At 46.4% G+C, this 22,628-nt stretch overlaps 1 protein-coding gene across 1 annotated transcript in view; it reads right to left on the reverse strand.

The window, feature by feature from the left end:
• Positions 1-20,261, reverse strand: part of LOC130120436 (titin-like) — a 236,549-nt gene extending 216,288 nt beyond the window's left edge. Inside the window, 19 exon segments of the mRNA XM_056288972.1 lie at positions 35-199; positions 298-530; positions 1,198-1,439; positions 2,092-2,319; positions 2,562-2,749; positions 3,919-4,061; positions 4,154-4,366; positions 4,669-4,726; positions 5,063-5,321; positions 5,425-5,487; positions 5,879-6,118; positions 6,596-6,709; positions 7,874-8,128; positions 9,717-9,954; positions 10,206-10,426; positions 14,779-14,864; positions 17,390-17,677; positions 19,104-19,307; positions 20,171-20,261. Of these exon segments, the coding sequence (XP_056144947.1) occupies positions 35-199; positions 298-530; positions 1,198-1,439; positions 2,092-2,319; positions 2,562-2,749; positions 3,919-4,061; positions 4,154-4,366; positions 4,669-4,726; positions 5,063-5,321; positions 5,425-5,487; positions 5,879-6,118; positions 6,596-6,709; positions 7,874-8,128; positions 9,717-9,954; positions 10,206-10,426; positions 14,779-14,864; positions 17,390-17,677; positions 19,104-19,307; positions 20,171-20,261 (3,529 nt within the window).
• Between the last annotated feature and the right edge of the window lie 2,367 nt (positions 20,262-22,628).

Below are 22,628 nucleotides of genomic sequence, written 5' to 3' on the forward strand. Positions count from 1 at the left end.
TTTACATGGTATGCAGCGTGATCCATCATCTTACCATCAACGGTGAGAGTTATGGAGACAGAGGATTTTCCAGCTCTGTTCTGAGCAACAACTGTCCACTCTCCAGAGTCTTGGGGCATGGCTGGAACTATAATCAGGGACTGTGTTCCATCCTCCTTTACCACTATCTTGTGGGTGTAGTCACTGACCACTTGTTGTCCTGAGAAGAGGAGGGTGAATGGAATGTAACTGACAAGCGAATGACCCAAATCAAAAAAGTTTCTGGCACTGTGCGAAGACTGGATGCATGTCATTTACCATTGTGGAACCAGTATGTGTCTGGCATTGGTCTGCCAACAACCTTCAGGTCAAATCTGGCGGTCTGTCCCTCAGAGCATTTGCATGAAGAAGGCTTCATGGCAAACACAGGCTTGTAGAGTCTCTCCAGCTGAGCTTCGTCTGTCTCATCAAGCCTGCGAGCAGGAGAGCGTCCAGGAGAACGGCTAGAGGAACGTCCAGGTGAACGACTCAGAGTACGAGGAGATGTTGACCTGAGAGAGTATCAACACCAAGGTATTTATAGCGATTATGAGATCAACACCAAGGTATTTATAGCGATTACAAAATTACTCCATGGGGGGACTTATTGTGCTGCTCCTCAGGGCTGATGCCCCTCAATTAAAAAAATCTCCCTGTTGAGTCTAAGCGCCAAAGACTTTCTTGACATGTATTCATTTCCGTTAAATTATCTGTTATAATAAATAATTATCTTCACTTCATTCACTTAGTCTCTCCTGATAGAAGTGTTTCCATTCTACAGGTCAGGAAAAGAATTGTTTCACAGTTGATATTACCAATACTAGATTATACAGATATTGTCTATCAGAAACACATCTTCGCCCTCTCAATGCAGTTTAGAGTAATTTCTGTAGCTTTGTTTTGAAGTGTCCTTATAGAACCCATTACTTTTTTATGTACGAGTCACTAAATTGGTTAACACCCAAATCTATGTAGAATACATTTTCACTGGTTACCATCTATTTTAAATGCATCGTCTGGCCTGGGAGAGCTTTCATCTGTGTATCTGTGAGTGTACTTGAGTTGTTTTGCTTTATGTACTGTATTTTCTGTATATTTTTGTTAAGGACCCCCTCGAAAATGAGACGGTTCATCTCAAGGGGTTTATACTTCTAATAAACGTTATATGTGGAGTCCTACCTGATTCTCTGCATCGCCGGCTGGGGTGTGTATCTCTGAGGTGTTCCTGCCCCTGATGGCTCCACATATAGCTTCCCAGAGCTGACAGCATTCCCCTTCATGTTAGTGGCAAAGGCTGTGTAAACACCCTCATCCTCTGGCAGCACCATGGCTAGACGCAGGCTGGCTCTTCCGTCCTGGAGAACCTCCATCTGGTAACGACCGCCATGTTTGATGCGATTGCCATCTTTGTACCATACAATCTGTTGAAAGAAGAAAACAATGTTGAGGAAATGTTAACATATTTATGTCTTGATGCATGCTCAATAATCCAGGTAAGAAAATCACAGAAAGTTGAATCAGTTCATCTGGGCACAACGTTTATTGACAGAAATGTTTCATCATCATCTAAGTGACCTCTTCAGTCTCCACTGACTGTAGGTGTCCCCACCCTTATAAACAATAGAGTGGCATAACCACCCAAAGCAACCACCAGTTTCATATGCAAATTATTGTGACCATTAAGTAGAGTTACAATGGCCATGTGTACTGTTCACAGAGGGTTGGGGAATAGTTGCAATCACAGCATTGTAAGATGGTGACAGATGTACTCTTAGACCCCCCTTGGTTCTGTGACTCAACTTTCTGTGCAAACATATTTACATTTGGCCCACACCAAAACATTCTTTGCATGTTTTAGTCTAGTTAGGCTGTAGGAAAGGGCAACAGGGTAGACAGAGTGAGGAAAACACAGAACAGAATAATCTGGTGGGATCTGACCCCATGTCACCTGGGGCACTCATTATTTCAGAGTTGGGATGAAACCACTAAATCATTATCTGTTTTCTTTGACCATGTGAGTGTCCTCTTTGACTGCGTCTCTCAGAATACATTAAAAGCTGCTTTCTTCCTTACCTTAGGCAGTGGCATTCCAGTGCATTTGCAGTGGAAAGTGACGCCCATTCCCTCCATAATTCTGTAGTTTTTTACTGGAGTGTCAAAGGCTGGCTGCGCAGCCTCATCCTCCGTTGCGGTCAGCATCAGTTCTCCGTCCTCTGTCACTATTTCTCTATAGGTAATCTTCATGATCAGCAGCTCAATCTCCTGGATGATCCTCTGCTCAAAGGCAGAAATGTGGAATTCCTATGGAGGACACATTTAATATTAGAAATGTTTTAAATCTCCTGGCAGGAAAGCCTTTAGATCTTCAAATGATCAGGTCAGAGCCAAATGAGGCACCACGTAGGGTTCTGTTGGGTTTTTCATGTCTTTTTTTTAGAACCAACACTTTATTCAGGCCACTTTGAGTGCTTTCCAACATTTAACATGTCTAAAATAATCAACCACGAAAAGCAAAGAACTAGTGTTTCAGAGGCAGGGAAGACCTTGTTTTCAAAGTTTTAAATGGTTTGGCCTGTGGCTCCTACCTGTCCGGAGATGACGGTGGTGGTCCTCTGCTCCACTTCGGTAACAACAACAGGGGGAACTTCTACCACGCTGAGCTCCTGCACCACAGCTGTCACTTCAGTCTTAAAAACGGCTTCATGTTTCTTCATGTAGGCTTCGTACTCCTCTGTAAGGACAGCAAAACATGTCCAGGTTATGTTGGACTGTGACTTTTTAACTTTATGTCAAGCTCTGGTCTATCACTGTGACACAAGTCAGGTTCATGTTTACAGTCCTAAATCCCAGTTCCTGTCTCAGAGGGCTTTACATTCACATAGTGAGAAACAGGAAGATATGGTAAAAAACAGTAGACATTGTCTATACTTAAACCGCTGACTCCGATGAGAGAACTCTACAGAAGGAACTTCAGGAAAGGCATGAGAAGAGGGCCCTTCAGGACTCGGGAACAATTTATTGTCATTTCTTTTATGTACTTGCGTACACAAATGAAACAAAATTCCATTTCCCCCAGCACACAGCAGTGCGACACAAAAGACAAAAGCACACATCCCAAATTTCCCAAAAACGACACCACCAAAAACATACAAAAACAGAGAGAACAATGCAAAAACAAAAAAAAACAACTACCAACACAGCCCACTCAGTGCAACACAGTCCAAAAAATTCCACTGGACAGAGAGAGCAAACGCCAGCCAGGATGACTTTCAGGACTGCCGGTCTGCATGGGCTAGCAGTTAGCTTAGCCTGCCCCGCTTCTGCGTCCTGTCAGACCGCCCTCGATGTTTCCTCCTCCTTGGGTACAGCTCCAGCAGGGCTGTGGTCCCTGGCTCCCCCAGCCGATCCAATGCCAGCTCTCCCACCTTCAACACACCTCCCCGCACTCCACATGATGACACTAAAACACAGTCAACACTAGGTGACGCCACTGCCAGACCGCCCTCGGTGTTATCGGAACTGCCGTTCTGCATGGGCTAGCAGTTAGCTTAGCCTGCCCCGCTTCCGCATCCTGTCAGACTGTCCTTGGTGTTACCTCCTCGGGTGCAGCTTCAGGCAGGGCCGTGGTCCCTGAGCCCAAGCTCTCCCAGCCGATCCAGCGCCAGCAACCCCAGCCATCAAACGAAGACAAAACAAACTTAGACACAGACGTGGACAAAGACACTGCATGGACGATACTGGGTGAGACCGCCGCCAACGTGAATTCGTGCCGCCATCCAGAATAAACAGGTGTAGAGCGGGTAAGACGGACTTTGAGGTAACTTACTGACTACACTTAGTGATCCTAAAATAAAAAGTTGCCTCCTTATGATGTTCCATTCCCTGTGCTTGTACATGTACCTTCCTCCAGCAGGTCAGCTGAAGCCGAGGCCTCTCCGGCCTGGTTCTTGATGTAGATGGAATACTCTCCAGCATCGTCAGCGAAGGTCATGGATATCTCTAATCTGCACTCTCCAGTCTCCTTTTTGTAGGAGACTTTGTATCTGGTGGTGGAAACAACAACATAGTCATTAATAAAACACAGCATATAGTTACTTGAGAGCATAAGAAGAAAAAAGTGTTCGAACGTGTGTACCTGTATCCAGTAGTAAGTGGCACACCACTCTTCTTCCAGATAATGTGTGGTTTGGGGCTTCCTCCCACCTGGCAGTCAAAGGCCACACTTCCTCCCTCCACTAGCTTCTGGACGGTGGGCTTCTTGATGAAGAAGGGTGCAGTGGCTGCAGGCGTTTCTGACTCTGCGACGCTCACCTGTGACATGGTCTCCTCTTTGGATTCCTCAGTCACTCTGTGAGAAGAGTTTGGTTTATTAGAATCATTTGGCCCAAGCTTCGCTTCTGCAGTTCCATCCATGTCAAGTCATTTAACCAGAAGGAACATCCTTTAGAGACGTTGAATATCTAAAACCCTTTTTCATTGTTGTCTTAATCTCTGTTTTATGAAGGTTTCCTTGTTAGAAACATATATATGGAAATCTGCTTATGACATTCAGCTTCCACAGGTGTTCTTCAAGAGCTGTCCATGTCTTTATGGTCCATCACTTTGTCTTTTGTAAATAACATGCAGTATAAGAGCTGCCTTGATACTCACTCTTTAACCTGCTGAGCGACAGCAGTAATCTCCTCTCGGCTCTCTATGTCCTCCGACACTGGAAAAGAAAGACAGTGAGTCTACAATCTGCCCTGTAGGATTATGTGTTGGATTGGATGGTTTTAGATGGCTGCTCGGGTGGGCCAGTACCGATGGCTGCTGGAAGAATATTTTCTTTGAAGGTTTGAAAAGTAGAACAGCGAAAGACCATGTAACAGGAAAACTCCAGTAAACCACCATCACTAAAACTTACTTCAATGCAGTGTCAAGGGAAAACCTCCTGTACATGTTGTACATAATCTAAAGAAAATATTTGTTTCTGCCTTGATATTACCCTTGCACCTTCTACGAAGCAGAACGCACACACTCTCCTTTTCTCTTTGTCTGAACTGACCCTGGACAAGCAGGTAGGACGACGTGCTGACAGTTCCAGCCTCGCTGGTAGCTGTGCAGGTGAAACGGCCACTGTCTTCAGCAAAGGCCTCGCGGATCACCAGACGGGCAAATCCATTCTCATAAATGATCTGGAAGTCAATGGAATTCTCGATTTTGTAGTCCTCTCTGAACCACATGATGGTGGGGGTGGGGTGACCGTCGATCTGGCATTCCAGAGTCACAGACTCCCCCTCTGTTACCGTCAGGTTCTTCAGACCCTGGGGAGGAAGCACGGGACATTTAAAATCCAAGCAGATCTGTAAACTTTCACCACAAATAAACAAATCCGTTAAGTGGTTATGAAGAAACCAGACTACTTACAGCCACCAGCGTGGGTGGAACAACTCCTTCACTGGGAGAAGGCACTGCTGCTATCTCAACCACCTGCAGAACAGTCACAGGAATGTTAGCACGGAGCTTCAAGCAAATCTCATTGCAAAACACACAGAAGAAAAGAGTATGGACGAGCTGTTCACGTCCAGCATGTTTAGAGGGGAAAAACAGGCACTTTCAGAGGCTGGTGAATTGAGCTGAAGAGGTGAGAAGGAGGTTGTCAGTAGCATCTAGCAGCAACATTCAAATCTTTATTAGGGGTGCTTAATTTATGCCTGGATTTTCACAGAAAACAGACAAATCTCATGTTAAATCCTCTCTGATCAGATCTGGAGCTTTTGTATGCTGGTTTAATGAGGAGAAACCAGCAGATCTGGATCAGGACGACACATCAGGTTTTCTCTTCCTGTGTAAATCCAGCCTTTTCAACTGGATTACAAACCTGGGTTTGCCAGTCCTGATATATTGTCCCCATTCCTCCTGCATGTAACTGAGTGTCAAAGTGACTGTGATATTTGTCAGCCAACTCTTTAAACGGAGGCGGCGTGGGCTCAGGGGTCCCCCGTGTCTCCACAACTCTACGAGAAGGACTGGGAGACTTGACCGGCTTGATGATTTTTCTAGCGGTAGCAGACGATAACTCTTTCTGCAGTGTGGCAATGGCAGAGCCTGCCCTGGAAACCTGACCAGCCCAAGAAGAACAGTGTCATCAGCAAAGAATATGTATTCCAAACATCATCTGGTTTATGTTGTTAAGCCACAGCACGGGGAGGGAACTATATTAGTTTTAACAAAAATACTGTTAAAAAAGATTGAGAGGAAATTAAAAGCTATCTGTAATGAACTTTTAGAAAAGGCTACTGAATTTAGTGTTTATTGATTAATGGATGGGGGGATGTTTTCCATAGGAACGTTTGTTATTTTGTGTTAATTTTCTTCTAAACTACAGTTCACAACATCAGTCAAGCAGTTACAACTTGTTTACTGGGTACTATGAGCCTTCCGTAACTTTATCATCCAGCTTTAAGGTTCTGAAGCCCGTCTTTGTCAATTCATGTCATGGTGAACATGTGGTTAATGATCATGTAGCTCATTTAGTCAATGCAGACATTTTATTTACATGATTTCCAACTGCTTGTCTGATGGTTCCTGTCCTTACCTCATAGCTAGGGTCAGGTTTAGGGACAGTGACTTTAGAGACTGTGAAATGTGGAACTGGGGATGGTGCGAGACCAGTGTCCACATGGCTGCTGGTCTCTGTGGTTCTTTGTATCTAGAATAACCAGCAGAGTTGATGGTTGAGCGGTTGCAGTCAAGAATGTTAAAAAAAATATATGTTTCCAGTGTTTTTTTTTAAAATTTCCATATCTAGAACTCTGCACAACTGACAAACTGCTTTATCAAACTCCCCCCCCCCTTTTTCTCCCCCATTGTACTTGGCCAATTACCCCACTCTTCCGAGCCGTCCCGGTCTCTGCTCCACCCCCTCTGCTGATCCGGGGAGGGCTGCAGACTACCACATGCCTCCTCCCATACATGTGGAGTCACCAGCCGCTTCTCTTCACCTGACAGTGAGGAGTTTCACCAGGGGGACGTACAGTGTGGGAGGATCACGCTAGTACCCCCAGTCCCCCCTCCCCCCGAACAGGCGCCCCGACCAACCAGAGGAGGTGCTAGTGCAGTGACCAGGACACATACCCACATCCGGCTTCCCACCCGCAGACACAGCCAATTATGTCTGTAAGGACACCCGACCAAGCCGGAGGTAACACGGGGATTCGAACCGGCGATCCCCGTGTTGATAGGCAACGGAATAGACCGCCACGCCACCCGGACGCCCACTTTATCAAACTTTTGCCATTGTACTGTAAATGAAATTATACTACTGTGCTGACAAATATGCTGGCTGGTTGCATGTTAGTCTAAAGGAATTTTAATTTGCTGCATGATGATTAAAGAAACTAATACTACTACTACTAAACCTGCTACTTACTAGTCAAAACCTTTTACATGTCTTCCATTCTGATGCATGATGATTAAAGAAACTAATACTACTACTACTAAACCTGCTACTTACTAGTCAAAACCTTTTACATGTCTTCCATTCTGATGCATGATGATTAAAGAAACTAATACTACTACTACTAAACCTGCTACTTACTAGTCAAAACCTTTTACATGTCTTCCATTCTGATGCATGATGATTAAAGAAAAACACATCAAAATGAAAAACACGTTAAAAGGTCACTAATTCAAAATATGTGTGGTCTTGTTCATGATCATTTCCTGAAAAGAGCGAAAGATTTTTTTTGGAAAGCAACAAGCTCATCTTGCAGGCTTTTAATAAACTGTACTGGCCTTGTGTACCAGCTAGACAACTCAGACTGGACAAAATCCCTTAAGTTTGTCATGTCTCTGAGCCGAGGTCCTTTCTAACCTGGAAAACCTGCAGGCTTGCTTCAGCTGGGACGTGTTGAGCAGCAGCAGCAGCCACTGGCTCAGCCTGTGTTCTTACTGTGCTGCTGGCCTGGTCCTGAAGTTCTGAAGCCATGCTGGCCTGGTGCTTTAACTGAGACTCTACCGCCTCCTCTTCAGCTCCACCACCCTCCACATGCACAGGCTGACGAACGCGAGCGAGATCAACAGCAGCCATCACTGTGGCCACCGCCTCTGCCTTTCCCCCTCCCCCACCCTGAGAGACACAACAGGCAGCGGGTTGGACACAGCGCATAGATCTCAGCACATCCATGGCAGCTGTTTGGTGGCAAATAATACAACAAGAACACTAACAGGACATAGTAAACCTGCACAACTTGTAAAAACCATTTTTTCAAGTTGCGCAATGTGACTGAGCCAGAGCTGAAGTAATGTGCTGAACTGTTTAACATGCGGGAGATCAAGCACTCACAAGAAGTCAAAGTGAAGAAACAGTGATGCCAAGAAACGTTGGAACCAATGCCTGAGCAGCAGTGAAAATATACAAAACCCAAAGTGTCGTCTGCACTTCTGACAGACTCACAGATACCTGCTCCTTGGTCTTCCCGTGACACGGGCAGTTGTCTTGTTTAGGAACAGGATGAATCTCATTTGAGCTGACGACAGAAGGTATGTATGGAGCATGCTTTGGGTGTGAGGTGGGACCATGTCTTTATTGAAAGGAAGGTAGCTGTGTTCTTGAGGAGATATATTCACAGAGTACTGCAGGAGGGATATGTGGGGGTTTGAATTCGTCTCCTTCTGGTTTAAATCAGCTGTTGCTGTCTCTAGATGACTCTCATCAGGATCTTCAGATTTTGTTCCACATTCTATGAGCATGGCCCAGTCCTCTCCATGACTACAGACAACCTTGTTATGGAATATGTTTGGATTATCAAGGGGGACAGCAATGCCCTTGTGGTTTATATCCAAACCTCACAGCTCAAAACCATTTTCCTGAGTCGGTGGAGTTTAAGGGGACATAGTACTTCTTCCACAGCCCCTGCTGGTCTTATGAGGCAACCCTGCAGCCATGATCATTAGGTTGAGTAATCATTTCCTGGTGACTCTCAGGATCATTTCCTCCTTCTGGATTCTGGGTTGCAGCACTGTCAGCGGTCAAAATGGCTACTTCTGATAGAAACTAGCAACCAAACTGAAAAGAAATTAACTTCTGACTCACAGGTTGTTATAGGAATAAAATCAGAGTAAAGTGGACATACTGTAGTTAAAACCAGTATTAATAAGTCAGAAAACACATATACAAAGGTAAATCCAGCAGTAAAAACCAGACTTTGGGAGTCCTAGAAGAAAAAGAAGAGTAGAGTTTAGCTATGGATAGAAGACTATCGGGACTGGGTCCTGTCTGGAATCTCAAAGGACAGCGAAGGAAATGCTGTGTTTGTCAGTGTCACTACCAGCCTGTACCATAGCTGTAAATCTGCTCCCATCATCACCCTGGTCTTGTTGCTTCTGACCTGGTTAGCCCATAAAAACATCACATAACTCACTGAGCTTTTAAGAAAACATGGCACGAGGTTGTGGGCATGCGAAAAAGCCCAGGATTTGATTTTGGACAAGAGTTATCATTTTGAATAAAATTCAACATTTATTTACACATATTTTTCCAGTTTAACATTTGGGTCAAAGCCATCCAAGTCCAGCAGGCAGACGGTCAGATCAGTTTGTTTGTCTGTACTGTCTGTCTCTTAACTTGCTAAACAGTGAGATGACGCCCAGACAGCCCTCTAGATTCAGCCCTTCACCACTAGAGGACGACATGCAAACAGCAATCTCTGTCTTACCTCTTTGACAGCGGCGACTTGCTGCTCCCAGTGCTGCTCCATGTGGATCCGAGTGGCAGAGGTTTGGACCTGGGTGGCTGTGGCGCTCATACTGGCATAACTGGCCTCAGTCACATAGTCACCCTGCTTCCAGGGTGGCAGCACATCTGCTCCCAGGGCCACCTGCTTGCGTGTTGTGATGGGAGACTTAACAGGCCTGATGGGGGACACTGAGAGTCTTGAGGAGGGAGAGGTAGGCCTGGGGATGGGAAGAAGCTCTCATTACCAACCTCCACTAACCTCATCGCCCAGCTCCCACCTCTAAACAATCCCTTGGCTTTAATGATTCAATAAGGAGTGATATGTGTGGTCATTTTACACAGACTCTGAGCTGTCAGATTCTCTTTGTACATCCTGTGTGTCTGTACTGTGTTACTGCTCAACAGGGTTGCCGCATTGACTCCATTGTGAGTCTACAAACAGACCAGCGGGTGTGACAGTGCTTCATACCTGACAGGTGCGGGAGTGGGCGCCTTCACGTGTCTGACAGGTGAAGGCGACTGCTGACGTCCTGCTGTCTTCCTGGATACCAGTGAGGGTGGAGTTGGGGACTTGGAGGTAGGCTTTGGAGGAACTCGTGGAGGGGTCTTGTGTGCCAGATGCTGGATCATATCACCACCTTCCACCTGCATCTCCATCATGGTGGTTGACTGGAACCTGGACTCCACTCTCTGATGAAGCAGCACAGGAGAGGGCAGAGGAGAGCAGTTTAGTTTCTGCTGGCTGCCCCGTCATGGAAAACACTTCCCTGCAGGGATGTTCTACACAAACCCAACACAGTACTTTACACTTCACACAGTGGGATCTGTAGCTAGCATAATATCTGAAGTCAACACAATACTTGTCAGGTCAAATGGTTATATTTACATACACCCAGACAAGAAAGAGTCATTTCAACTTGAGAACAAACTATGTCCAGTCCTCTGGCAGTACTCGTAGCTTGTGTCGGGGATGCACCGGTGCCAGTACTGGTACTGGATACTGGGCTGATACCCGGCTAAAATGTATTGATATCAGGAATCAGGAACAATTTATGTGTCATTTCATGATATGTACTACGTACACAAAAGAAACAAAACCCTGTTCCCCCCAGCCCACAGCAGTGCAACACAAACGACAAAAACCCACATTCAAAAACCTCGAAAAACAACACCACCACAAACATACAAAAACAGCCAACAACACAGTCCACTCAGTACAACAAGGTCCAAAAACTCCACTGTCCAGAGAACCAGCGCCAGACAGGATGACTGTCGGAGCTGCCGGTCTGCATGGGCTAGCAGTTAGCTTAGCCTGCCCCGCTTCTGCATCCTGTCAGGCCACCTCGGTGTTCCCTCTCGGGCAGGGCCGTGGGCTAGCAGTTAGCTTAGCCTGCCCCGTGTCTGCATCCTGTCAGGCCGCCTCGGTGTTCCCTCTCGGGCAGGGCCGTGAGCTAGCAATTAGCTTAGCCTGCCCCGCTTCTGCATCCTGTCAGGCCGCCTTGGTGTTTCCTCTCGGGCAGGGCCGTGAGCTAGCAGTTAGCTTAGCCTGCCCCGTGTCTGCATCCTGTCAGGCCGCCTCGGTGTTCACTCTCGGGCAGGGCCGTGAGCTAGCAGTTAGCTTAGCCTGCCCCGCTTCTGCATCCTGTCAGGCCGCCTCGGTGTTTCCTCTCGGGCAGGGCCGTGAGCTAGCAGTTAGCTTAGCCTGCCCCGCTTCTGCATCCTGTCGGGCCGCTTCGGTGTTTCCTGCCAGCCAGGCCAGCGCCAGCTCTCCCAGCCAAGCGACATCGACGATCAAAACAACAACTTCACACGACGACACAAACTTAGACGCAGGTGGAGACCCGGACAAAGACCCTGCAGAATCGGTGCTGGGTGAGGCTGCCGCAAACGTGAGTCAGCGCCGCCATCTTCCCACACCGGAAGTAACTATGGGCTAAAGACTACAACTCCACACTAAAAGCCATGAGTAGCATGTCACATGATAGCATGTATTACTACAACATGTGTTATTACCAGCATGTATTATTACCAGCATGTATTATTACAACATGCATTATTACCAACATGTATTATTACAACATGCATTATTACCAACATGTATTATTACCAGCATGTATTATTACCAGCATGTATTATTACTAACATGCATTATTACCAACATGTGTTATTACCAGCATGTATTATTACCAACATGTATTATTACCAGCATGCATTATTACCAACATGTATTATTACCAACATGTATTATTACCAGCATGCATTTTTACCAACATGTATTATTACAACATGCATTATTACCACCATGTATTATTACCAGCATGTATTATTACAAAAATGTATTATTACAACTTGTATTATTACCAGCATGTATTACTACAACATGTATTATTACCAGCATGTATTATTACAACATGCATTATTACCAGCATGTATTATTACAAACATTTATTAGGAACATGTATTATCACCAGCATGTATTATTACAAACATGTGTTACTACAAGCATGTATTATTACCAACATGTATTATTACGAACATTTATTATTACGAACATGTATTATCACCAGCATGTATTACTACCAACATGTATTACTACCAACATGTATTACTACAAGCATGTATTATTACAACATGCATTATTACCAACATGTATTATTACCAGCATGTATTATTACAAACATGTATTACTGCAAGCATGTATTATTACCAGCATGTATTATTACTAGCATGTATTACAACATGCATTTATTATTACACATGTATTATTACCAGCATGTATTACAACATGCATGTATTATTACACATGTATTACAAGCGACGGCGTGTTGTCTGCAGGCGGCTTGTTTCCATGGTCTGTATGTCTGAAGTCCTTTGGTCCTCCTGCCCGCCATGTGCTGCTGTTGTGAGTTGCCCGTCAGTGATGTGTCAGTTCTGCCTTGGTGTGTGTCTGTTCTGCCTTGGTGTGTGTCAGTTCTGCCTTGGTGTGTGTCAGTTCTTCCTTGGTGTGTGTCTGTTCTGCCTTGGTGTGTGTCAGTTCTGCCGTGGTGTGTGTCAGTTCTGCCGTGGTGTGTGTCAGTTCTACCTTGGTGTGTGTCTGTTCTGCCTTGGTGTGTGTCAGTTCTGCCTTGGTGTGTGTCAGTTCTGCCGTGGTGTGTGTCAGTTCTGCCGTGGTGTGTGTCAGTTCTGCCTTGGTGTGTGTCTGTTCTACCTTGGTGTGTGTCAGTTCTGCCTTGGTGTGTGTCAGTTCTGCCTTGGTGTGTGTCTGTTCTGCCTTGGTGTGTGTCAGTTCTACCTTGGTGTGTGTCAGTTCTGCCTTGGTGTGTGTCAGTTCTACCTTGGTGTGTGTCAGTTCTGCCTTGGTGTGTGTCAGTTCTGCCTTGGTGTGTGTCTGTTCTGCCTTGGTGTGTGTCAGTTCTGCCTTGGTGTGTGTCAGTTCTGCCTTGGTGTGTGTCAGTTCTACCTTGGTGTGTGTCAGTTCTTCCGTGGTGTGTGTCAGTTCTGCCTTGGTGTGTGTCAGTTCTGCCGTGGTGTGTGTCAGTTCTGCCTTGGTGTGTGTCAGTTCTGCCGTGGTGTGTGTCAGTTCTGCCTTGGTGTGTGTCAGTTCTGCCTTGGTGTGTGTCAGTTCTACCTTGGTGTGTGTCAGTTCTTCCGTGGTGTGTGTCAGTTCTGCCTTGGTGTGTGTCAGTTCTGCCTTGGTGTGTGTCAGTTCTGCCTTGGTGTGTGTCAGTTCTGCCGTGGTGTGTGTCAGTTCTGCCTTGGTGTGTGTCAGTTCTACCTTGGTGTGTGTCAGTTCTTCCGTGGTGTGTGTCAGTTCTGCCTTGGTGTGTGTCAGTTCTGCCTTGGTGTGTGTCAGTTCTGCCGTGGTGTGTGTCTGTTCTGCCTTGGTGTGTGTCTGTTCTGCCGTGGTGTGTGTCTGTTCTGCCGTGGTGTGTGTCAGTTCTGCCTTGGTGTGTGTCAGTTCTACCTTGGTGTGTGTCTGTTCTGCCTTGGTGTGTGTCAGTTCTGCCTTGGTGTGTGTCAGTTCTACCTTGGTGTGTGTCAGTTCTGCCGTGGTGTGTGTCTGTTCTGCCGTGGTGTGTGTCAGTTCTGCCTTGGTGTGTGTCAGTTCTGCCGTGGTGTGTGTCAGTTCTGCCTTGGTGTGTGTCTGTTCTGCCTTGGTGTGTGTCTGTTCTGCCTTGGTGTGTGTCAGTTCTGCCTTGGTGTGTGTCTGTTCTGCCTTGGTGTGTGTCAGTTCTGCCTTGGTGTGTGTCTGTTCTGCCTTGGTGTGTGTCAGTTCTGCCTTGGTGTGTGTCAGTTCTGCCTTGGTGTGTGTCAGTTCTACCTTGGTGTGTGTCAGTTCTTCCGTGGTGTGTGTCAGTTCTGCCTTGGTGTGTGTCAGTTCTGCCGTGGTGTGTGTCAGTTCTGCCTTGGTGTGTGTCTGTTCTGCCGTGGTGTGTGTCAGTTCTGCCTTGGTGTGTGTCAGTTCTGCCGTGGTGTGTGTCTGTTCTGCCTTGGTGTGTGTCAGTTCTACCTTGGTGTGTGTCTGTTCTGCCTTGGTGTGTGTCTGTTTTGTGCGTGTGAGAGTTTCTAGATACTGGCTGCAACCTGCCTCCCGGCCAGGGGCAATAAAGACACTCTGGGTTTCCTTAACGGTGGAGGAAAAGGGTTCTAGCTGGCTCCTTTGGTGTCCTGACCCAAAACAAGTGCCTGAGTGTGTTGTGTCCAGTGAAATAGCTGGGCTGGATCAGTACTCGGTCTCGTACTTAAAGACGGCTGCTCAGAATCGGTATCAACGGTGGGAAAGTGATATTGGTGCATCCTTAGTTTTTGTGAAGCACATTATAATTTCATAGAATTTAGAATTTAGTAGGAACCATCTTTTCTCTCCTAATTTCACTGTAATCAAGATGATGAGCAGGAGATGAAAATGTTACGGACGTCTGTCTGTCATGTGTGTCGTGTCTGTCATGTGTGTCATGTGTGTCGTGTGTGTCGTGTGTGTCGTGCATGAAACCACAAGGCATGGTCTACTGAGGTTATACAAGGCTCGTGGGCCGGTCTACCTTCTCCACTCTGGCCTGACGAGTCTGGGAAATCTCCGAGGATGAAACCACAGTCTTGGTCTTCTTAGCAGGCACAGCTTCCTCTCCTGGACACAAGGGAGAGAGACACGTCAGTAGTGACATGACTGGTTACCATTCAGTGGTGAGGTGACTGGTTACCAGTCAGTATTGACATGACTGTTTACCAGTCAGTATTGAGGTGACTGGTTACCAGTCAGTATTGACATGACTGTTTACCAGTCAGTATTGAGGTGACTGGTTACCAGTCAGTATTGACATGACTGTTTACCAGTCAGTATTGAGGTGACTGGTTACCAGTCAGTAGTGAGGTGACTGGTTACCAGTCAGTATTGACATGACTGTTTACCAGTCAGTATTGAGGTGACTGGTTACCAGTCAGTGTTGACATGACTGTTTACCAGTCAGTATTGAGGTGACTGGTTACCAGTCAGTATTGACATGACTGTTTACCAGTCAGTATTGAGGTGACTGGTTACCAGTCAGTAGTGAGGTGACTGGTTACCAGTCAGTATTGAGGTGACTGGTTACCAGTCAGTAGTGAGGTGACTGTTCACCAGTCAGTAGTGAGGTGACTGGTTACCAGTCAGTCGCTCTTTGTGCACCGTTTGATTCTTGGCGAATAAGCAAGACCAACAACAGAAGAGCACAGACTCTTCAAAGTGTTGGATTCATGACAGCCGTCTTGGCAAATCAACAAATGAGATGCCAAGAGGATTATTCCCACAGCTGTCTGTTGGATTATTCCCACAGCTGTCTGTTGGATTATTCCCACAGCTGTCTGATGGATTATTCCCACAGCTGTCTGTTGGATTATTCCCACAGCTGTTTGATGGGTTATTCCCACAGATGTCTGTTGGGTTATTCCCACAGCTGTCTGTTGGATTATTCCCACAGCTGTCTGTTGGATTATTCCCACAGCTGTCTGATGGATTATTCCCACAGCTGTCTGTTGGATTATTCCCACAGCTGTTTGATGGGTTATTCCCACAGCTGTCTGTTGGGTTATTCCCACAGCTGTCTGTTGGATTATTCCCACAGATGTCTGTTGGGTTATTCCCACAGCTGTCTGTTGGATTATTCCCACAGCTGTCTGTTGGATTATTCCCACAGATGTTTGATGGATTATTCCCACAGATGTCTGTTGGATTATCCCCACAGATGTCTGTTGGATTATTCCCACATCTGTCTGTTGGATTATTCCCACAGATGGCTGTTGGATTATTCCCACAGCTGTTTGATGGGTTATTCCCACAGATGTCTGTTGGGTTATTCCCACATCTGTCTGTTGGATTATTCCCACAGCTGTCTGTTGGATTATTCCCACAGCTGTCTGATGGATTATTCCCACAGCTGTCTGTTGGATTATTCCCACAGCTGTTTGATGGGTTATTCCCACAGCTGTCTGTTGGGTTATTCCCACAGCTGTCTGTTGGGTTATTCCCACAGCTGTCTGTTGGATTATTCCCACAGATGTCTGTTGGGTTATTCCCACAGCTGTCTGTTGGATTATTCCCACAGCTGTCTGTTGGATTATTCCCACAGATGTTTGATGGATTATTCCCACAGATGTCTGTTGGATTATCCCCACAGATGTCTGTTGGATTATTCCCACATCTGTCTGTTGGATTATTCCCACAGATGGCTGTTGGATTATTCCCACAGCTGTCTGTTGGATTATTCCCATAGCTGTCTGTTGGATTATTCCCACAGGTGTCTGTTGGATTATTCCCACAGCTGTCTGTTGGATTATTCCCACAGATGTCTGTTGGATTATCCCCAAAGCTGTCTGTTGGATTATTCTCACAGCTGTCTGTTGGATTATTCCCACAGCTGTCTGTTGGATTATTCCCACAGATGTCTGTTGGATTATTCCCACAGCTGTCTGTTGGGTTATTCCCACAGATGTCTGTTGGATTATTCTCACAGATGCCTGTTGGGTTATTCCCACAGCTGTCCGTTGGATTATTCCCACAGTTGTCTGATGAAATAACAACAGATCCTGAGAAAAAAAGATGGAATTCATTCATCAGTTATTAACATCTCCCTCTATCGCCATGTACCCCTATGTAGTTCATGTACCCCAATGTGGTTCATGTACCCCTATGTAGTTCATGTACCCCTATGTAGTTCATGTACCCCTATGTAGTTCATGTACCCCTATGTGGTTCATGTACCTCTATCTATTTCATGTACCCCTATGTAGTTCATTTACCTCTATGTATTTCATGTACCCCTATGTAGTTCATGTACCCCTATGTAGTTCATGTACTTGTATGTATTTCATGTACTACCTCTACGTATTTCATGTACTACCTCCATGTATTTCATGTACCTCTATGTATTTTGTGTACCTCTATGTATTTCGTGTACCTCTATGTATTTCGTGTACCTCTATGTATTTCATGTGAATGGGGAAGGTAAGGTTATCTGTGGCACCACATATATACATCTGACTACTGCTGTAACACAGTCACCAGTCACACACACACACACACACACACACACACACACACACACACACACACACACACACACGGACACACACACAGAGCACACACACACACAGAGAGAGAGCAGGTGTCTCACTCACCCTGAACGAGCAGTTCAGCAGTCGAGGTCGCCCTTCCACTGCTGTTGGTGGCATTTACAGAATAGGTCCCAGAATCCTCCGGGAAGGCTTCGGCAATCAGCAAACTGTAAAGGTCTCCTTCTTGAACAATCCTAAAGTCGGCAGAGCTCTGGATCTCAGCTCCCTCTCTGTAGAACTTGACCACAGGTGTAGGGATTCCTGTTACACGGACATCCAGTCTCACTTGGCTTCCTTGTCTCACGGTCAAACTCTGAAGTCTCTGAATGAAGTTGGGTGGCGCAGTCTCAGCTGGAGGTGGAGAGGAACAGTCACATGAGACTGGCTGACAAGCTGCAGTCTCATCTTAAAGTCAGGGGACATGGAGCAGAGCTCAGCGTGACCTGCCACTGTTGCACCATACATCAGACACCATCTTCTGGTGCCCGATCTGAAACCCTCCTCCACCTGCACTTGCTGCCTCGCTGTTTTTCACCGTCTGCACTTCATTTGTCCTTTTGTGCTCCTGCCTCAGTATGTATGGTGCACATACGTAGACCTGATGTCTGGATTTCATGCACACTCTCGGTACGATACACTTCCTGTGTATCGCTCCGTCATGCCAGCTGCCCACACTTGTTCCCCCTGCTAATAACCGACTCCCCTGTCAGTGGCTCTGGTTAAAGTGTCTGCCACGTGACTAAATGTAGAAGGTCAATATGTCAAATAAATCACATGAAGATAGCTGGACCTGAACTGACCACCACCACGCCACCGCTGCTGCTATGTGTGGACTTGATACAGACCCCAAATTCACCTCTGGACTTGCAGGTTATGTTTCCTCAGTAACCATTAATTACTCTCCTCATTAACCCGTGGATCATCTCCTGTGTCTGCTCCATTATCTCCTTCATCTCCTCAGTAACCATTAATTACTCTCCTCATTAACCCGTGGATCATCTCCTGTGTCTGGTCCATTATCTCCTTCATCTCCTCAGTAACCATTAATTAATCCCCTCATTAACCACTGGATCATCTCCTGTGTCTGCTCCATCATCTCCCTCATCTCCTCAGTAACCATTAATTAATCTCCTCATTAACCACTGGATCATCTCCTGTGTCTGGTCCATTATCTCCTTCATCTCCTCAATAACCATTAATTACTCTCCTCATTAACCCGTGGATCATCTCCTGTGTCTGCTCCATCATCTCCTTCATCTCCTCAGTAACCATTAATTACTCTCCTTATTAACCCGTGGATCATCTCCTGTGTCTGGTACATCATCTCCTTCATCTCCTCAGTAACTATTGATTAATCTCATTAACCAGTGGATCATCTCCTGTGTCTGGTACATCATCTCCTTCATCTCCTCAGTAACCATTAATTACTCTCCTCATTAACCAGTGGATCATCTCCTGTGTCTGGAACATTATCTCCTTCATCTCCTCAGTAATTATTGATTAATCTCATTAACCATTGGATCATCTCCTGTGCCTGGTCCATCATCTCCTCAGTAACTATTGATTAATCTCATTAACCAGTGGATCATCTGCTGTGCCTGGTACATCATGTCCTCAGTAACTATTGATTAATCTCATTAACCAGTGGATCATCTCCTGTGCCTGGTACATCATCTCCTCAGTAACTATTGATTAATCTCATTAACCAGTGGATCATCTCCTGGGCCTGCTCCATCATCTCCTTCATCTCCTCAGTAAGCATTAGCGGATGTCTCACCTGTAACTAGGAGTTCAGCAGTACTAGTGGCTTGTCCAGCACCATTGGTGGCTCGAACAGAAAACCTTCCGCTGTGTGCGGCTGTCACAGCAGGGATCCTCAGAACAGCGCGGCCGTCGCTGAACGAGATCTGGATGCCGGGCAAAGCGGCAGCAGAAAGAACCTGGCCATCACGGAACCAGCTCACCTCAGGAACTGGAGAACCTGCGGACATTTTGGGATCCACTTTTAAACACAGCTGTGTTCAGGACAGTCGGCATTATTTGTGAGTTCTAGTCTCTGCTGAGAGAAAGCCAGTACCAGTTGCATGTGTTCATTTTCGTGATGATTTAGAAATCTAATCAGCTCTGCCATGCAAATTTCATCTGAACAAAACAGTATCTCTCAGCAGAACAAAGTGGCTGGTTGAAAATTCCGTGTTAAATGAGGTCTGACATTTTAACTTGATCACAGTAAATAAATACAAGCGGGCAAATGTACCCTAAGACATGGTGGCTGGATGCACACAAGTTAAAGGTTCACAGCCAGCAGTGCTGCAGTGTGCTGACATGTTGCAACGCATGACATTAATAATGTTGGACTGGACCTTCACAGACCCTCGGCGTGGCCAACGGCAGACTGGGTTTTACTGCATCACCACAGAGGTGACCGAGTGGACTTGTACAGACCCTCGGTGTGGCCAACGGCAGACTGGGTTTTACTGCATCACCACAGAGGTGACCGAGTGGACTTGTACAGACCCTCGGCGTGGCCAACAGCAGACTGGGTTTTACTGCATCACCACAGAGGTGACCGAGTGGACTTGTACAGACCCTCGGTGTGGCCAACGGCAGACTGGGTTTTACTGCATCACCACAGAGGTGACCGAGTGGACTTGTACAGACCCTCGGTGTGGCCAACGGCAGACTGGGTTTTACTGCATCACCACAGAGGTGACCGAGTGGACTTGTACAGACCCTCGGTGTGGCCAACGGCAGACTGGGTTTCAGCTACATGTTGACTTGAGTGACGTTCTGTTCAGTTTACTGACAGGTGCTTGTGAAGGGAATGAATGAAGGCTGTCTTACCACTAACTTGAGCCTCGAACGTTGCAGCACTACCCTCAAGTGCCACAACGCTCTGGAGCGGCTGTGTGAACGTTGGCGCCTGTGTTGACATGTTGGTCGGCACCCTGCAGAGACAGACTGGACTTAATGCTGGACTCAATACTGGACTCCATGCTGGACTCAATACTGGACTCAATACTGGACTTAATGCTGGACTTAATACTGGACTCAATACTGGACTTAATACTGGACTCAATACTGGACTTAATACTGGACTCAATACTGAACTTAATGCTGGACTCAATACTGGACGTAATACTGGACTTAATGCTGGACTTAATACTGGACTTAATACTGAACTCAATACTGGACTCAATACTGGACTTAATGCTGGACTTAATACTGGACTCAATACTGAACTCAATACTGGACTTAATGCTGGCCTCAACACTGGACTCAATACTGGACTTAATACTGGACTCAATACTGGACTTAATACTGGACTTAATGCTGGACTTAATACTGGACTTAATGCTGGACTCGATACTGGACTTAATACTGGACTCAGTACTGGACTCAATACTGGACTTAATGCTGGACTTAATGCTGGACTCGATACTGGACTTAATACTGGACTCAATACTGGATTTAATGCTGGATTTAATGCTGGACTTAATACTGGAGTCACATGACCACAGTCTACTTCGTGCTTTATTTCTACAGCATCAAGTTCAACAGTGACAGAATTTTACACATTTGAAATCTTTTTTTATGATTAATAGTTTATTTTTTTAATGATTAATAGATTTATTTTTTTCACGATAAACAAAACATATATGTAAAGATTTCAGTTACAAATGACAAGGATGTTAAACCAGAACACGATGGAAACAAACAAACACAACCAGACCAGCAATAAATACAAGGTAGGAGTGACATACTGAGATAAGGACAGAAAAAAGAAAAAAAGAGAAGAGACAAAAAACAAAGAAAAGAAAAGAAACATGAGTGTGATGTGTGAAGTGCTTAGAAGTTTACAGCACTGCTTGTCAGCAGGTATTCTAACCACGTGTCTCTCTCAGTTACCTGCATTCTATGTTATACGCTACTGTTATTGTTATGAGCTGGAAACGCCATTAAACGCTCAGTATGTAAGAATGGTGCCGCCCCCCTCTCAAGTGGTGTTCCTCCACCTTATCATTATGAGAACTGCTCTAGTGTGCCACCAAGATGGCGCTGGTGCAGAGGAGGCTTTCCACTCTCTGACCACAAGTTTCCATCCTAACACGAGGGCAGTCTGGATCCAGCCAGCGAGCAGTAGAGTTTCTGTCCTAATATGAGGGCAGACTGGATCCCGCCAGCGAGCGGTGGAGTTTCTGTCCTAACATGAGGGCAGTCTGATCCAGCCAGTGAGCGGTGGAGTTTCCATCCTAACAAGAGGGCAGTCTGGATCCAGCCAGCGAGCAGTGGAATTTCTGTCCTAACATGAGGGCAGTCTGAATCCAGTCAGCAAGCGGTGGAGTTTCTGTCCTAACATGAGGGCAGTCTGGATCCAGCCAGTGAGCAGTGGAGTTTCTGTCCTAACATGAGGGCAGTCTGGATCCCGCCAGCGAGCAGTAGAGTTTCTGTCCTAATATGAGGGCAGTCTGGATTCAGCCAGTGAGCGGTGGAATTTCTGTCCTAACATGAGGGCAGTCTGAATCCAGCCAGTGAGTGGTGGAGCTTCTGTCCTAATATGAGGGCAGTCTGAATCCAGCCAGCGAGCAGTGGAGTTTCCGTCCTAACATGAGGGCAGTCTGGATCCAGCCAGCGAGCGGTGGAATTTCTGTCCTAACATGAGGGCAGTCTGAATCCAGCCAGTGAGTGGTGGAGTTTCCGTCCTAATATGAGGGCAGTCTGGATCCAGACAGCGAGCGGTGGAATTTCCGTCCTAACATGAGGGCAGTCTGGATCCAGCCAGTGAGTGGTGGAGTTTCTGTCCTAATATGAGGGCAGTCTGAATCCAGCCAGCGAGCAGTGGAGTTTCCGTCCTAACATGAGGGCAGTCTGGATCCAGCCAGCGAGCAGTGGAGTTTCCATCCTAATATGAGGGCAGTCTGGATCCAGCCAGCGAGCGGTGGAATTTCCGTCCTAACATGAGGGCAGTCTGGATCCAGCCAGTGAGCAGTAGAATTTCCGTCCTAATATGAGGGCAGTCTGGATCCAGCCAGTGAGCGGTGGAGTTTCTGTCCTAACATGAGGGCAGTCTGGATCCAGCCAGCGAGCGGTGGAATTTCTGTCCTAACGTGAGGGCAGTCTTGGTCCAGCCAGTGAGCAGTAGAGTTTCTGTCCTAACATGAGGGCAGTCTGAATCCAGCCAGCGAGCAGTAGAGTTTCTGTCCTAACATGAGGGCAGTCTGGATCCAGCCAGCGAGCAGTGGAGTTTCTGTCCTAATATGAGGGCAGTCTGGGTCCAGCCAGTGAGCGGTGGAGTTTCTGT

The sequence above is a fragment of the Lampris incognitus genome, chromosome 11 (assembly GCF_029633865.1).
Source record: "Lampris incognitus isolate fLamInc1 chromosome 11, fLamInc1.hap2, whole genome shotgun sequence".
Classification (NCBI taxonomy): domain Eukaryota; kingdom Metazoa; phylum Chordata; class Actinopteri; order Lampriformes; family Lampridae; genus Lampris; species Lampris incognitus.